The 18345-nt window shown below is 38.2% G+C and overlaps 2 protein-coding genes across 2 annotated transcripts; one reads left to right on the top strand and one right to left on the bottom strand.

The window, feature by feature from the left end:
• The first annotated feature begins 2650 nt into the window (after positions 1-2650).
• Positions 2651-4079, top strand: LOC120287155 (transcription factor bHLH18-like). The gene is given in 5 exon segments (XM_039299860.1): positions 2651-2762; positions 3400-3588; positions 3591-3689; positions 3692-3768; positions 3939-4079. Coding segments are annotated over 5 exon segments (618 nt in total).
• An 11007-nt stretch (positions 4080-15086) lies between these two features.
• LOC104414082 (transcription factor bHLH18) lies at positions 15087-17902 on the bottom strand. The gene is made up of 6 exons (XM_010025096.2): positions 17820-17902; positions 17571-17641; positions 17013-17451; positions 16722-16888; positions 15607-15987; positions 15087-15345 (listed from the first exon to the last, which is right to left on the bottom strand). The coding sequence occupies exons 2-6, from the start codon at positions 17601-17603 to the stop codon at positions 15271-15273; spliced, it is 1095 nt and encodes a 364-aa protein (XP_010023398.2). The 5' UTR covers positions 17604-17641; positions 17820-17902; the 3' UTR covers positions 15087-15270.
• Between the last annotated feature and the right edge of the window lie 443 nt (positions 17903-18345).

Raw genomic sequence — 18345 nt, 5'->3', positions numbered from 1 at the left:
ACAATAAGTTAAAAAACTTTCAAAATGTACAATTAAGTTCAAAACTTGTCACGAAAATGCAATCAAATCCTAAAACTTTCAAAAAGTATAATCAAGTCCTAAAACTTGTCACGATGTATAATCAAATCCTAAAATTTTCAGAAAGTGTAATCTACGAAAGGACTTCATTGAATCATTTTGATAAGTTCTATAATTTAATTGCATTTTTAAAATTTTAGGATTCAATTGCATTTTGTGATAAGTTTTATAATTTAATTGCACTTTTGAAAAATTTTAGAACTTATTTACACTTTCATGACAAATTTTGAGACTTTCAATGCACTTATCCCAAATACTTAAGTAAATGAATCATGAGCTAACTAAAATGAATTAACTGCTCTATATTAGAAGACATTCCCAATTTGAGACGTATTTCATATTACACCCAATGGAGCCTAACTTGAGCAGTTTTTGTAATCCATTTGATCTTATAAGTTAAAGATAACTATATTTTTGAAAACCTTAAATTCCTTTCAATTTGTCTTTTAATTTTTTTTTTAGCTCAATAGCTCTATTGCTGTTCGTGTTTCACGACTATGGGACATTCATCTCATGGAACCTTCATCTACTTTAAGATGATGCTCTGAACAATTACGCAATTCAATTGATTGGTTCTAAGTGAGAGACGACCATATATCCAAAAGCTTCAATTGTTTTCATTTCTTTTTCTTGATTTTATTTAACTTCAAAGCTCTATTTGTGCACGTGTTTGATGACTACGTCCTTAACAGACGTCCATTTCGCGGAAGGTTCATCTACTTTAAGTCAAGTTACATAAACCTGATTATCAAAAGAGGCTAGACCCCACCCAATCAAAACGGTGGGCCGCTGGCTTTTTCATTTCAAGCATCCACCTCGAGTTGAAACATAATATTAGGAGACCTCTTGAGAAAGGAGAACTTGCTTCTTTTTTATCAGACGAAAAAGAAGAGAACTTGCTGAGAAAGGCACAAGAAATTATATATTTATATTTCTTGTTGAAAAATATGTTTTATAGAGAAGTTATGGTTTTCAGAACTCTTTATGCAAATAATTATCTAACATAAGAAATGGATAACTCACTGACTTTATTAAACTCATTAATATACATAATGAAAAAAGTCATGCCGCAAGTTTAAACCTTAGCCCTAAAACTATTATTGACATAATACAAGCATTTATTGAAGATTTTAATTAACTTTTGATGAACTTAGTCGATCCGTAAATAAATAAATAAATAAAAGGGAATTTCTAGTGTTTTTGGAGCTTCCATATAATTGTATGCAGTTTTGATTTGCCAAGTTTCTATTTGAATTTCCAACGATTCATTTCGTTTTAGTTTGAAATCCAGGCAAGTTCAAAAGACATAAAATGTACGCTAGGACAAGACTAGTCTAATCAATTAAATTTTTGATTTATTCCGAATATATAAATCATCCTGGGGCTCCTCAATGTAGGGTTTTCCGATGATACCTAGGAGTTTTCTCGACTCATAGCGTCCATGACCCAAGGATTATAGGCAATTATTGAAGAGAGAGGAGGGGGGTGTGGGCGGGGGCCTAACACGCTTGGCACGTGCGAAAGATTTGCTTCGCTTTGCAGAGGCGACCGCGCTTGGTTCCTCCATAAATACAGGCATTTCTCCAACGATAAAGAAGAGTGGAGACCGCGTTTCGAAAAGACAAGGTTCTCGAGTATTCCTCTACTCAAGGTGACGTTTCTGACTTAGTCTTCTTCTTCTCATGTCCCTCTGGGCTCCGCCTATTCAAACATGTTTGAATTTGTTTGTTCATCGACAAGGAAAAGAAAAGAAAAAACAGCACGAAAGAGGACTTTCCGTGAATTTTGATAGTAACGTAGGATTGTGATTCCTCGACTTTCATCCATGACAAAATCAACCTTATTTTTCTGATGAAATTTTTGCATTCTGTCTAGGGTCGTAAACATATAGACAGCAAACAAAAGGTAAACAACTCGCGCTTTTAGGAACCCCAGAGTGCTTCAATGGAGATCTTATCATCCCAGTTGTTCCCTGAGATAGTAAGCATTCGATTTTCCTCCTAAGCCCCAGATGTTATTATGTCGACTTGATGCATTTTTCAAGATTTTATCTCTACTCGATTTCATAGGTAACAGAAGAAACACTACATCATATGTATCAACATCATCAAATGAACGCCTTCGATTTCCCTCTTGAAGATTTCGACTCCAAACTTTTCTCTTCAGAAACGTACTCCCCTTGTTCACTATTTGTTCCGGAAACGACACGAGGTCTCATGGATCTGCCAGTCGAAGTTGCTCCAACAATCATGGAGAGGCCAATGAAGATGCCGAAGACTGAGATGGAGCAACTCTTGCTCGCCCGGAACATACAAAGCCCCGACAATGGTCATGTCCTCGCCGTCATCTAGCTCCCAGTTGATATCTTTTTTGGGAGCTTGGATTCTTCCCAACTGAATCGCAGCAGATTTACGGTACTTGCTTCGAATATTTGTTACATATTTAGGTTGATTGAATAAAGTCTGAGGTAATATATTGCATGATGGTAATACCAAAAGTTGCCCTGTAATTATTTTATGAAGGTGCTTATAAGATCCAAGATTGTCAAACAGAGACAGACAGAACTGGCGCAATGAGTAGACCACCTATGCATACACGAAAACACCTGATTGCTGAGAGGAAGCGGCGTGAGAAGCTTAGCCAGAGCTTCATTGCTCTCTCTGCTATCATTCCTGGCCTTAAAAGGTAAATCTTCTTGAAAAAACTTCTTACTTTTCTTTTTGGAAAGATTCCTATTACTAAGAATACTTCGTCATCACATTAAAGTACATATCAGATTATCAAAATGTTGATGAATCTACGTTAGGAAGTCCTGACGATTGTTTGCCCCAATTTGTTACTGTCGGTGATTGTTGTGAATTTCCTGAAGTCTGGCTCAAAACAATTTAAGAGATCTAATCATATTAGCAACACAATTATCCCCATAGCTATTGAAATAGTCAACACAGCACTTCATTTCATGCATAACATGATCTCATCCAATCACAATTCATTCAACTGGAAAGAGGTGTTAGTTAGGAGTCTCATTTTATAAAGTAAGGATTAATGTTAAAATGATGTATCTCTACGTGCATTAGTGACCTGCTTACAATTGCTTAAACTTCAATATCACACTCCGAGCGAATCTTCTGGTTTATCACCAGGCATTTCACTCCCATGGGAAACAATAAAGTTAGGATGAGCAAGGTTTGTTTACCTTTGCCAAATCATCAACAAAGATACTGGTTTTCCTTCAAGTTCATCAAAGTTGAAATTTGAAATGTGTAGCTACTAAACAACGATATACTCAAAGCAATTTTCTTGTGTGCTGTTGTGTTTTTCAGATGGACAAAGCATCGATCCTCAGTGATGCAATCGACTACATGAAGCAGCTTCAAGAACGCGTCAAGAAACTCGAGGAAGAAGTTGCAATCAGGACTGTGGAATCAGTTGTGATTGGAAAGAAGTCTCAGGTCTCGGCATATGATGATATGTTCTCATTAGATGAGAACTCTAACCACTTTGAGCAAAAACTCCTGAGATCGAAGCAAGGGTCTTGGATAAACATGTTCTTCTTCGAATCCATCATGAGAAACGAAAGGGACGCACGACGGAGATACTTAGAGAAATAGAGAGTTGAATCTATCTATTCTTAATAGCAGTGTATTATCGTTTGGGCGTTCCATACTAGAAATGACAATCGTAGCTCAGGTAAATTCAAGCACCTGGGTCACTCCCATCTTTTTCTTTCTAAGGGTAAAATTACAAACAAGAAAAACTCGTATTTTCGGTTAAGTTATTAAAACTAGCTCATACTTACGAACAAATGCAAACATATATCATGGTTCGTTTTCCATTAACATAATCTTTTTTCCTTGCAGATGGACGTTGACTTCTGCATGAATATTGAGGATCTCGTCAAGAATCTACATACAAGCTGTGGAGGATTGGATGAAGCTTCTCCTTGCACTCTAATTGCAAATGGAAATGGGTCTTGCTCAGAGAGAGACGAATTGGATTAGATTTTTAGTATTTTTCTTATCTCTTGTGCACTTCTCGAAAGTATTCTGTATCCATCAGTTTGTTTCTGTTGTAATAAAAGTAATTTCATGGATTGTGGGGTCATCTTATTATGGTATATGGAGATCTATATTCAGCTGATTTTGATCCATATTCAGTGTATATGTGATTGATAAAACGTGATAGACTGATATTCGTTATATCTGTGAAATGAGAAAATATTTAGTGGTTTGTGAGCGCCACATCAATTGCTGATTTAGCATGTATTTTTATTCATATCCAATAATTAATTAACATGTGTTTTCTTAGTTGGTTTAGAAAAAATAAAAATATAATTTTCTCTCCTTCCTCCTCCACCCATTGTTTTTTCCTAACCTAGATGTCATTTATGGCCATTCGCGCCACCGGCTCTTAAAATTTGGCCGTCCATGGCCATCAGCACCCCGTTCAGGCGTCTGTCTAGTTGACTCTTTATATCTGGCCGTCCATAGTCGGCTCTGAACAAGCCATGGTTGCTCGCGGCCATGAGTTCCAAATCTGGAGCCATGGCCACGAGCACAACGGCTCTACAGCCATGGCTCTTGAAGGCCAACGGCGACTCTTGAAGTCCCCTATCGCTTGCTTCAGACAATGCAACTTGAAAAAGAAAAAGAGAGAGAAGAAAAAAGTGACGATGAAGTCAAGGGAAGGAACATCGCTTGCTCGTCCATGGCCACGGCGGGACTTCCAGATCTGCAACCATAGCTCCAACAACAACAGCTCATCCGTGGCTGTGAGCGACGGTAATCGACTTTAAATGTGCAACTCTATCCCCATGACTCCAGATGTGATCAACGGCAACAATTTTAAGGGAAGGAACGTCGACCACAAACACAATGGAGAGGGTTGCCTTAGACGCGGCATTGGCAACTCCTCCAGTGGTGACGGCAGAGGGAGGCACAGAGTAGTCTCAAGGCGGCCATAGATGGAGGAGGAAGGTGAGGTGGATGGAGATTTTTTTTTGTTCTCTATTTTGTTCATCTAAATCCACCTCTATACGTACGTGTCAATTTGTAATTGGTTCAGTGTGGAAAAATGCATGCCACGTCAACAATTGATGTGACACTTACAAATCACTAAATATTTTGTCGCGTGAAACCGTTTTTATGAGTGGATGAATTTGTTAACAATTTCCACAGTGAAGTCCTCATGATCCTTCATGGACAGTTTTAGCATGCCATATTGATAGGCTTCCAAAGCTACGTGTCGTGTACATCATTAATATAATTATTTGAATAACTATCGTGGGACAATGTAATTTACTTAACTTGTGCTGTAGTGAGATTGCAATAATGAGCTTGCCATTTAAATGGTGAACACTAGAGGAATTCTGTGTAGCTTAAATAAAATATTTCGCTGCGAGTGTGAAAGTCCTATGTTAAGGCCTAGGGGATCTATGCTTAAATAAAATATTCCTATGTTAAGGCCAGTCCCTTCCAGTCCCTATTTCAAACTAAAAATAATTATGCTAATTGTACATATACTCCAAATATATAAAGGTTGATTTGATCGGTAAGACAATGATCGGGAAAAGTGGCATTAAAAAATCCCTACATTTCTCATATCTTATCTTGCATAGGAAAAATATCATATATAACAATTGATGGACTTATATCCAATTCAAGATGGTGTCTAGTGAAGTTAGTTTTCAGATAAAATCTAGTGAGGGCAAGGGTCAATCACTGCCGCTCAATATTGGTGAGTGGGACACAATCGCCACGTAGACGAGAGCAAGTGGGCCTCTTGCTTGCTCTACTTGTGGCAAAGCCTTTCCCTTTGGCTTGGTCGTGGTGTGTCAACCCTTACCATGGCCAAGCAAGACTTGCCAACAATCACCCTTGACTTTAATTATAAATAAATAAATAAATAAAATGTGATCTAAGGTGCTACATGACAACGTTTCTCTTCCTCAAAATTTATGTTCTTTTGTTCCCCGGAACAAAAACCCATTTGGTAACGCCAAGTTGTTTTTCTATTCTTGGGAATAAAAAGTTAGGCCGGGAATAGATTTGGAGCAAAAATGAGAAGTAAAAAAAAGTTACTTCTTATTTCCGGGAACAATTTCTAGAAATAAGCTAATTTTTTTTTCTTTTATTTCTCTCTCTTGCCGCGGCCACCTTCAACCGCTCGGAGCCACCGCCCACTACCGCGGCTACAGGCCACTCGCCCACCGCCACCGGTTGCTGGTTGCTGCCGCCACCGCCAGCCACCCACGCCGGTCGCCAACCGCCGCCCCCACGCATTTCAAAAATAAAAAATGAATAAATACAAAAAAAAAAAATTTTTTACTTTCTATTCTTCCAAGAGTAGAAATTTTGTGTAGTTATCAAACGGGTTCTTTTACTCAGAAATTATTTTCTGGAACAAAAATAGAAAAGAACTACTTTTGAAAAAAAAAAAAAAACTCTTCCCCGGAATAGAAGCGTTGTCATGCGTAGCCTAAGTGTTTCATCCACCTAAAATTAAAGAATTGAATGCATGCATTTTGCAAGTTTTAGGATTGAAATAAATGAAAGAAAGCTTAGGAATTCTAAGTACATGAGGCATAACCATGAAAAGAGTTTAGGCCTCCGACTGTAATATTTCTAATATCTTAAATCATGCAAATTCGCAGTCCAAACTAATAATATTATACGTAAGTAATAACAGAAAAAAAAAGAATTTGAAATCCAACATTTTGCCCATTCACGATGGTAATAGTACAAGACATCAACTCCTCTGATTCCTCCCATTGCAAAATTTAGTTTCAAATTTTTTAACGAAAAAAAGTACTCAACATATCCAATTGAATCTAAGTTTACTAAAACACTGAGCATATATGTTATGATCTAATTATGATAAATTAACTACTTCCCATGACATGAAATTTTGATGTGGGACTTCTTCATTCAACTCTATAAAACAACTTTATATTCATAAGTTTCCATTCTTTTCATTTATTTATTTATTTATTTGGCTCGAGAGCTCTATTGATGTTTTGTGTTTCGTCACTACGTCATTATAGCATGTCCATTTCATGGAAACTTCATCTACTTTTAAGTCAAGGAAATTAAAGATGTTAATGTCAAGAAAGGGTAGATCCCACCAAATTAATAAGGTAGGTGCATGCTTTACGAAATCAAGCGTCAATTTCGAGTCGGAATATCTTATTGGAAGAACCCCCACGTGCACAAAACGAAGAAAACAATTGTCGAGGGCACAAAAAAACATTGCCAGGTGGAGGAAAGAGAGATATATATTATATAGCATATATTCTACAAAAAGAATTGCTTTTTTTACGGCCTAAACTTTAAATGCAAATAGTTATCTAGAACAAGAATTTGATAACTCATTGGTATTTTGAAGGTTATCTACGTATTTGTATTCGAAAAGTTACACCACAAGTCATAAATCTATCATCTAAGTCGACATCTAAACTTTTTATTGGATGAGAGAGAGTCGCGATATGTGGACCTTCTTTTTTTCTTCTTTTTTTTTATCAGTCAAGTCAAATAACTTTCTTTCTTAATAGATTTCTTTAGAGCACTCGTCGGGAGATATACCAACATTTAGCCACGGTCACAGCTGAGCATAAACTAAAAGATAATCAGAGGACAAATAATTTATTCCTTAAAAAAACAATAAATGCTGTTTAATTCAAATTTAAATAATAAATGCTGTTCTACCAACATGTCGCTTTCCACATTCTTCTACCACGCCAGTCATTGCTTGGACTTCATCGACATAATAATTCGATTGGAATATTTTTATTCCAGTCTCCTAAACTTTTGGACTAGCTTTCTCGTCGTTCAGCCCACGCAATTTTTTTTTTTTTTTAAAAAAAGACTTTTCACATTCCTGAAAGTTTATTATTAGGCTATTGAATCACCGTCCATAAAGTTCAACTTTCTCTATGAAACGGTCTTCAGCGCGAAACTTCGCAGTTAATTAAACGCAAATCCTCATTGAATAATGTGACACCCCAAATTTCTCAGATTCTAGAATTACACATGGACTGATAGGGGCTCGGAGGACAGGAAGTTGGGCCAAGCAGTGGGCCCGTTGGGCCGGATGCTGAACCGTGAGTGTAGGCTTGGTGGGCTGAAGATTCGGGCACCGATGTGATGTGTGTGGGCCGCGAATTGGGCCCGTGGGCCATGTGCATGCGTAAGGCCCAGGATTAAGTGAAGATGTTCTGGCTCGTCGGTATAGGCTTCGGATTTATTTGTATACGTATGCAATTTAGGTCTCGTATGGCCTTGATTGTCTTAAAAATTCGGGATTTATTTTAGCAATGCTATTTCATGTGACGTGAAGGACGATTAATGACCTCACGACTTTAGGAAAACAGAGGAAATTTGCAGCGCATATTTTATAAATGGGAAATTGATGTTACCTGTTTAACCCTATGGAACTAGATTTCCATCTCTTCTACCATTATTTCTTATGGTGGCTGATTAGTGTAGGGACGAAATGGACAAAGCAAGCAGTTTGTAGGGAATATGATTGAAGTGCAAGAAAAATCAAATTAACCCCTAATGATCTCTTAAAACACTCATCTTTGGACAAGTGTGCGTGTGCAAGGTAGGAAACTTCATGCAAGAGGAAGCCCCTTCTTTTCCTTGTCATTTCTGCCCACCTCAGATGCCGAAACCGAGCCTGGGGATTGCAAATGCAATCATTAGTTGCCTTGAAACTCCTGAAAATCTAGACTTAAACACTCAAGCAACTCTTTCCTCTTTAATTTCTCCCTCACTTATCCTTCGGCTCCGCAGAACGCCCCTTCCTATTTCTCTGCATTCTCTCTCTCTCGGTTTCAAGCCTTAGGAGCTCAAATCCTCGAAGAACCAGCAAGAAGAAGGAGCCAGGAGGGTCGAATAGCCACCAGATAAGGGAAATTGTTGGGTACTAGGCTAGAATAATCCCCTTGTTGCTCGGTGAAGTGGCTAGTCGTCCCTTGGATTCTGTCTTGGAATGGTTTCGCCTTTCCTTGGCTGTGAAGCGTCGTTCTTGAGTTGCATGTTCGATCTATGGCAAGGACAGGCGTACAGGCTCAACTTGAAAGCTGTGTATGCTATCTTACTCAAGTATAAGGCCATGCATGTTTAGGAAAAAGGGTTGCATGTTACTTTGGAAGCTCGTATCCTTGCACGCGAAGTGGTGTGTATGTTTTGGTTGTTGCAAGTGTTCTTGATGACTGACGTTAGAAGAGGACATTGCATGAGGCCTAGGACTTTTAATTTGAGCGTTTTATTCAGTTGTGATCATGATTTGAGGAAGCATTTGTGTGGGATCTCTTTTGTAGAGCCAGCCTCTACCTGACCCCTTCTGTTTCTAAATTTTGGTGACTCCAAGATGGTTCGAATTTGATGGTGTCTCCTTCTTGGAAGCTACTCCCAACATCCGTAACTATAACATAAATTATTTCTGGATTTTTCTAAGAAGGGATGACTAGCTTAAGAGAGTGCTTTTATCCTAGAGCCGTTCCGCCCAGAATAAGGGAATTCATGACCTTAGCGCCTACCGGAATTTATACAAAAATATTTAGTTCGAAATTCTATAGGGTTCCTTCAAGAAAGTTATAGGGAACACCTTTTGCAATAAATTTTAGATTTTTAGAGCTGAAATGGAAATTGTAGAACCTCATTCCCAGCTGTGCTTGAAAACTGCCAGTAGAATTACGTAGAGATACATCTATCCTTTAGTGTTTTTTATAAAATCCTTTTATAAAATCCCTTAGTTCGAATCTAGACATGACCTCTTCATTGAAGTTGTTAAGGACGGCCTTATCTCTAACATATGGAAGTTTCAGGACGCTTAGAAAAGGTTTGACTACTCAAAATAACTAGAACTTAATAATTATACTCTCTGCTTTAGCAAGCCAGAGTTAACCCTACTTTGTTGATCTACCGCTCGCGGTGCAACTCATTGCAGACTTCGAACCCTTCATAAAAAATGTTAGTCTAGTTCTTCTCTATGATATATAAAAAAATTTAGAATTTTTTAGAGCCCGTTCACTGGGGTAACAGGACCAATTCAATTAAGGTGCAAATCTGATTTGTTTTGGCTTGTTGATGGAGAATCTACCGTGTCTACATGAAGATGGTAAAATATCGAATAGTAGTTGACTAAGGGATTTAACTACGTTGAATGGACTTCTCTCCATAGAGCATGATATGTGAGTGACGTGGCCATTGCATCAGAATTTGCTTCCGGCGTGATTAGAAAGTCCTTGAAAGCTGAGCACATTGGTGCGCTGTAACTAATTCAAGATGTGGAAATGTGAACCGTGTGAAATGAACTAAATTAAGAGATTTCCATCGGCTATGTGATACCATGCCCTAGGGAGTCGGATGCCCATATTGTGTGATCATAGATGTCTCAGTTGTGTAATACCGAGTGATACCGATGATGCCCTAAGGAGTGGGATACCCATGCCGTGTGATCATGTGATCATTGGTGTCTCAGTTATGTAATACCGAGATACTTCATGTGATCATTGGTGTCTCAGTTATGTAATACCGAGATACTTCAAAATGAGATGCCTATGCCATGTACCTTGGATGCCTTGGTTTTTTATTTTTCTTTGAATGTCTTGGTTATGTGATATTGAAATGCCTCAAAGTGAGATGCCCATGGTAAGTAATCCATGGAAATCCGGCCGGTCATCCGGAAGGAAGTGACTCCAACAAACCGGCCAGAGACTCGAACCCTTAAATAGCTCACATTGCCTATTACAAAATACCTCACATGGAAAAACTTTTTGGTTACTAACATCTTAGCAAGTCATTGACTCATCAAACTCGAACCTTCAGATCTGAGGTGGTGTGGAAGAGTTATATTTAAATCCAAACAGTTTGTAATGGGTGTGGAATCTAAGGTTAATGACAAAAGGAGATTAGTGCCGATCTCATTTCCATATGCTTCTATAAGAAAGAACAATGACAACAAGTTTCACCTATTGCATTTTTTTTTCAGAACTTGTGTCCTGTTTTTATCCTTTCTTTGCTAGTTTCTTTTGCTAAGTGTCGCCGAAGTTGGAAACGAAAAGCCTTCTATATAATTAAGCCAAAGTCCTCACTTCTCACTTTTAAATTCTTCCCAGATGAAACCTAAACGCCTTTCTCTGGGCAAGTATACTTCGGGCGAAGACCAGATTCCTTCGGAGATCAAAGCTTTGGTCGTGGACTGTCAAGTGCCTCTGGCCCAGTTTGACTATTGCCCACTTGGCCCATTGCACTGGTGAATTAAACCAGTTATCCAACTGGGCTGCCAAGGCCCATCGTCGTCGTGCCCTTCTTCTAAATTTGTTATACAAACCCCCCATTCTTTTGGTACTTTGTTCTAAAACCCACCAACTATGTTTTCTAGGTGAGGATTGATGAAATGAAGTTTTTTATTTCGACATAAAAAAATTAATCGAAACAAAATTTCAATGTGGATCATTAGACTCGACATTTTTCGAAAGAACATGTTCATGCATGACTCTTGATCGCATATTTGGATCGGACTTGTAAAATTTGGTTCTTGCATTACATAATGATTTGACATGGCAGTGAGCTCATTATGTTGAATACAAGATATCAGGAGTCATATATTGTAATATCCAGTTCGTTGTCATGCACATAAGTTGTCAACCCGGTGCATAGGAAAAATTCCAGATCAATGCTAAGTTTATTGTACGGATATTAGAGGCGTTATCGGAAACTAACCAAAACTGGATTTGACTAGCCCAAAATGGACGGTTCCCATGGGACAGGTCAGCTCCCGATTCCAATTTTCTAGAACTAATGAGTATCAATCTAGATCTTGGTTTTAGGTATGGAATCGCCAACCTAGACTAGATCAATACATACATACATACATACATACATACATACATATATATATATATATATATAATTTTTGTTAATTTTTAAGGTTTAACTTTTCAAATCAAAATCCTTGTTTCCTCTTTCCTTTCTCTTCATCTCTCGCCTCACCTCCCTCTCTCCCTCTCGGTCTAAATAGGTTCCGACCTTTTCGATCCTTCTCTCACTCTCGCTCTACATCGCCTTTAGTGTCATTGTTTCTTCTGTCACTCTCGCTCTCAACCGCCTTTAGCCTCTGACCTCATCACTCGCTTTCAAGTCTCATGCCTCTTCTGAAGTGGGGATATTTTGACCGGTTCCATAAACCCACTTGGGAACCAAACCGCCCGATCTAGTTCTTGGGTGGGTCCATGGAACCAATGAACGGTTCCCGATTCCAATATTTTGGAAGTAGTCTTTAGTGGGCATTTTTTTTATTCAAGGGTGAGAACTATATACCTTGGAATTGATCATCCTTAACAAATGCCATTTAATTTTACCAATTTAATCTTAAATTTTTATGCAAAATTTTGATATAATCATTTTGGCAAATTTTTGTTGGAAACCACTAATGTAGCAATGTACTATGTAGGGTGGTCGACATAATTAAATTGTCATGTCAGGTATTTTTTGCAGAAATTGACCACGTGGACTACATTGGAGTTTTGCGCAAAAGTTTAGGACTAAAATGGCAAAATTAGTAAGTCTATGAATGAATTAGCAATTGTACAATAGGACTTATTAGACAATTTCTCCATCAACAAGTTGTGTGAAATTTGTTTTGCTTTGAGGAGCTTTTGATTCGGGGTAGTGTGCCCGTGTATATTAAAATCTTGGAGATTAGACTGTTGGAAATATATAAAACATGCTTGTATTTAGCGCATTAATTTTATGACATTGAGACCAATATAGAAAGTAGTAACTACAGCTTGATAATTTTATATCTATTTTTTCACTTCTTGGGCAGGGCAGCCCCTATCTAGTTATTTGGTCTCACTCTTGATCAATGGGATTGAGGATGATTTCAGCAAGAAATATATCAAAGAGTTGGTGCTGGGCTAGCCAAAAATCAATAATCCGCTTACTTTGTAGTGAAACCGACCTACAGACGGGTTTTGCACATTTTGATACTTTGACTGTGGAGTTCAAGATATCATGGTGCAAAACGAAAACGCACTAGTGCAAGACGAAGACGCACTATCTTTCTTTGAATTTTTGGTACACACCATATTGGAGTGTAAATTTTTTGTGGAAATAGTTTGCCAGACGAATTCTTATATAATGATGATTTCGTTGAAACTTTTTAGGAATTAAGGTCTTGTTTAAGGTCGTTTATTCAAGACAATACGTCGTGTGATTTGTTTATTTTTCTAACCGCTTATCTAATAAAAACCGTCAGAATGCAAACCTTATACGACTGGTGGAGGATTGGAAGTAAAGCCTTATCCTACTTTATGGGACATATAGTTTTTGAACTTACATCAAACTCTGTCATTGTAAAATAAAGAAATTAGAAAAGAATTGTGGAATCAAAATATTAAAATCATGTAATATGAACCCCTGATATTTTACTATAAAATGCGGAATCATTTTTTAAGGGTTAAATTTCTAGTAAAACAGATGGGGCCTTTACTTTAATTGCTTTGCCCATCTATTCTATTATATATAGTCAAATTAAAGATGGAATTGAGGAAAAGTTTTTCTTTGTTTGCCATGTCACATTTAACTTTGCCTCTATGATCATTTTCCCATGACAAGACACATGGTGTAATTTGCTGCATAGTTAAGAAAGCCATGTACCTCGTATTCAAACGTTGACAGAAAAGCAAGTTTGCTGCGTAGTTAAGAAAGAATCCAGCACACAAGTACAACATTACCCATTAATCAGTTATTGGGAGACCAATAAATTACAAGTGGAGAGATAAGATTACACATCACAAGAATTCAATTCCTAGGAGCGCACAGAAAAGACATTCTAGAGACAACTCAAAAGTTGATATGACCTTATGAAAAAAAGAAGTGCAAGCATATACTGCACATTAAACTTAGGGATGATTGCTTCTAGGGTAGATAGATTTTAGAGTTAGAATTTGAAATCTACCTTATTATAACTGGTTCTCAATTTTGGAGGAACCTGCCCTATTTTTCGGGAACCGAGTTTGGAATTTATCTTGTTTTTCTATTTAGTTCCACGGTCTACCCGAAAACCTTTTTTTTTTTTTTTTTCCTTTTTCTTGGTTCATTTTTTACAATAAAATCATATAAGATTATAAGCAACAAAGTAGTTCAAAGTAAAATATGAACAACATAAAGCCCTATCCACCAAAAGCAACAATCCATAAGATGAATACATAATCACGTAGAATTATAAATAATAAAAAATTTAAACACGTAATATAAAACATAAATTATAAAACTCCATTCCCATTCATCTATACAAATTTAATGGAAGAGGAAAGACTGATGAGGAGTTCTAAGGAAGGACAAAGGATGAAGGAGTGTTGATGTTAGAATTAAAGGGAAAAAGAAATTAGGGTTTTGACTTTTTCACTTATAAAATCTATTCGGAAACCGGTTTCAAATGGGGCGGTCCAATCTATTCAGGGTATACATTCGAAACCCATTCCTCGACTGGTTCAACTGGTTCCAAAAAATTGGAATCTGATCTCAAACTAGTTCCAACAAGAACAAATTCCTAGACCTATTTTTTTAACAGTTTAGTCCAATTCCTGGGTAAACCAGTTTGGTCACCCCTAGACCTCTCATTTTTTCCTGTAAACTTTCCTTAGTTTTTGAATGTCCAGATTTGAATTGATGTCATTTCATTGATTTCTCTAAATTGCATTGATTTCTAGTAAAGACATAGTCCAATTCCTGGGTAGAACCAATTGGACACCCCTAGTTAGACCTCTCATTAACCCCCTTGTGAAAAAATTCCTATAAACTTTCCTTATACAGGCGCGTATTTTGAATGTGGTCTGTGGGCTTGAAAATTCAGATTTGAATTGATGTCATTTCATTGATTTCTCCTAAACTGCATTGATTTCTACTAAAGACATCATTTCAATTGGTTTTTAATTATTCACCATGTATGAGGATCCCACTAAGTCAACCACACAAAAATAAAGGGAAAAACCCACCTGCAAAATAGTAGAGATTCCATACTTGAAACCAACGCCAATGTTTTGGCGTTGGCAGAGAGTTTGCTGCTGTCGGATCGGAGAGAGTGATTTAAGTATTGCAAAAAAAGAAAATGAGATGCATCATTTACGGTTTTGTCCGTTGTTGCTAGCCAACTCCGATGAGATGAGAATATTGCAGGAAATCACATGAGATCCAGAAGAGCTTGACGCAGATTCCTCACGAGATCCCCCATTTTCAAGCTGAATCCCTCGTCCACCTGCAAATACATGGGATGAAACAAGAGAAGGCCGAGTGCATTATTAAGTTTTATTATAACCCATCTGAGAAGTAACGTGGTAGTCTTTTATCGGATCATGAAATAAGTGGGATTCATGCATGAATTAAATAATTAAATTGGTAATTTTCGTAAAATTCCTATCTAATTTGACATCTTCCTCCCAAAAAAATACACGATATGGTGTTAAAGCCCGGGAAAAAAAAAAAGAATTGAGGCAATTATGGTGTTACATATATTTACCTGAGCTAAGATTGTGACATCTTGTGTGGAACTCCCAAAAGGCAGGACACAGCTGCTTACAACAATTAAGTTCAGTTTCTCTGTTTGGCCGATTATTTTGGAAATAAGGCCCTTTCTCTTCTCGCAGTGGATTTTGATGAGGATGCATTTTCCAGAGATTCGTGCCTCGATATCAGGGAGTGAGAGTCGCCGGTTCAGATGGCCGCAAGACTTCTCGTTGGACGAAGAAGACGTATCGTCGTACATGGTGAGTCGGGGCTTCTTCGCAACGACGACCGACTCCACGGTCTTTGCCGCCACCTCCTCCTCGAGCGCCTCGACGCGTTGTTGAAGCTCTTTCGAATACCTGATGGCATCCTCGAGGATGGAAGCCTTGTCCATCTGAAATACACGTTTAACATCAATGTTAGAACAGTTATAACGATGTGAAAATGTTTTGAAATGGTTCCCCTAAATCGGTGATGAAGAAATAAATAGGATTTATTAGTTGCTTGCGTCTAGTTTAAGCTAGTTATCAGAGCACGTAGATTTTCCCTTATCAACGATTATGGGTCTTCATTATTCTTTTCTTTACATTACATCATCAGGTTTGCAATCATAGATCTTCGGTCATCTCACCAGGTTTTGTGTCAGGCGATGAGCATAGATTTTAAGTTGTAATCTCAAAACAAAATAAATTAGCCATGTGATTGTGGCATATGAATTAAACGTATTGCGTAAAAGTATTTATCTACCATTAGAATAACAATCTATTCTACATTATAAATATTTTAAAAAATAAATCATTATAATTTATTGTAGGACTTGTTCCCTCAAAATTTTGTAACTCAAAATAAACTATTATTTTCACAGCTATTAAAAAACTGTTATACTAAAAAAAGTCCTTGATGTACATAACATAAATGTTGGAGAGAAGCCAATTTTACAGAACCCCATATTTCAAGAGAGCATGAATCTTGAATTCTCAGCAAGTGGAAACTCTTTAACCCATGGATGCGTTGCATCCCCCTCGTCCGGTGCTAACGACTACACTAATCTGTCCTAATCTCATACTTTGTCAGAACCATCGATCAATCCTGCAATCCTAATAATTTCCAGACTTTTTCGGCTTGTACCTTTTTAAGGTTGGGAATGACGACTGAGAGCGCGATGAAAAGCTTACTGATCTTCTCGCGGCGCTTCCTCTCGGCTAGCACGTTTTCTTGTGTGTATACCGGCTTCCTGCTTGTCGCGCCAGCGCTTTTCATCTTTGGTTCCTCACGATCTTGGATTTCACAAGTACCTTTCACACGCATCAGAGCGAGACAAATATTGTTAAGAATATTTAAGAATATATAATGAAAAATGATCCGATTTTCAAAGTACTGAAATTACAGACAACGCTTCGGTCTCTTGCAGGACTTTACCATAGAATGGATAGGATATGGCTGGAGATGAATTGGGGTTCCCGAACGACATAAAGTGTGATTCAGGAGGCCGAGACGGAGACAGAGATGGCGATATCACCACATTGCGAGCCATCGTTTTGTGCTCTGTTGTGCGTGGAGAGATCCAGCTCTCGGTCTCGAGCTGTTTCCAGGGCCTCTTAGCGAACTCTTGAGGAGTTTCTACGAATTGTGGGACAAAACCAGGCATCGTCTCGGGGCTAATAAGAGGGAGCAGATGGGATGGCGAAGAGTTCGAGCAGGGCTCCGAAGGAAAATGGGGATGGAACAAATCTAACTCATCATCAAGTGAGAAGGAAGAGCTCTGTTGTTGTTGCTGCCGCTGCTGCTGCTGCTGCTGCTGCTGCTGCTGCTGCTGCAGCGGCTGATGATGATGGAAATAAGCTGCATCTTCAGCCATCTGTGGATTTTCATCCCAAAAAAGGGAAAACAAGAAAGAGTTAACTAGTGATTGAATATAGTGATCCGCACGTCTATATTCAAAGAGATTTGATCACGGAAGACCGGAAGGAGCGTTACTTCGCGAAATATCCTAGCCGATAAGATCCCCATCGGATCACCGCCTTCTTCTTCTGGTTCCTCTAATCGCCCTGAGCAAGAAACGAGGATGACGACACTAGCTAAATGAAAAGGTGGGAACAAGTCCGCGTCACAGTTCTATAATCGAAGTTGAATTTTTGTGCATTTGTAAAGAGTGATGGCGTCAAAATGTTTGAATACTCCGTACTAATTGAGGAAAAAAACGAAAAAGGAAAACAAAGTCATCACCTGCAAAGAACAAGAGAGAGAAGCGAAGCTTAATTGGGCAATGGTGGACTTGAAGAAACAGTAGCTTTTTTATATTCAAGGTCCAACTTGCAGAATATTCGTCTCCCTTAGCGAGCTGGCTCCGGTTCACATTGGGGAGGGGGCTCTTCTACTTGTACCTTTTTCATTCCGTCAAGCTTACCCCCTCCACAACCCAACCACACCCCCACCCCCAAAAAAAAAAAAAAAAAAAAAAAACAAAAAAAAAATTAACGGGTCAAGCGAAGCGAGCCAACCTATTAGGTACCCTTTTGGATATAACCTCATCGCCCTAGGCGCACATAGCTATCATACTATGCTACCTAGTGGTAGCCACGTGTTCAAAGAGATGACGTGGTGTCTTTCTTCATCACCAAAGGCGCCCTCTATTCTTGGGTAGATATTTTTCTTCCCTACCCAAGACCAGGGAGAGAATCTAGATGGTGACATTAGGGAATCCCACCCCTTAGGAATTCTTCTCCCATTTCTTCTCTCTTAAGTCTTTTAA

Source organism: Eucalyptus grandis, chromosome 8 (assembly GCF_016545825.1).
Source record: "Eucalyptus grandis isolate ANBG69807.140 chromosome 8, ASM1654582v1, whole genome shotgun sequence".
In the NCBI taxonomy this organism is placed as follows: Eukaryota; Viridiplantae; Streptophyta; class Magnoliopsida; order Myrtales; family Myrtaceae; genus Eucalyptus; species Eucalyptus grandis.
The sequence above is the reverse complement of the archived record's forward strand: the minus strand, read 5'-3'. Positions and strand labels throughout refer to the sequence as shown.

Coding starts and splice junctions, on each gene's coding strand:
- LOC104414082 (XM_010025096.2), bottom strand. CDS start 17,603: ATGGGGATCTTATCGGCTAGGATATTTCGCGAA. Junction 17,452..17,570: donor CGGCTAGGATATTTCGCGAA/GTAACGCTCCTT, acceptor GAAAATCCACAG/ATGGCTGAAGATGCAGCTTA. Junction 15,988..16,721: donor TCATTCCCAACCTTAAAAAG/GTACAAGCCGAA, acceptor CGTGTATTTCAG/ATGGACAAGGCTTCCATCCT.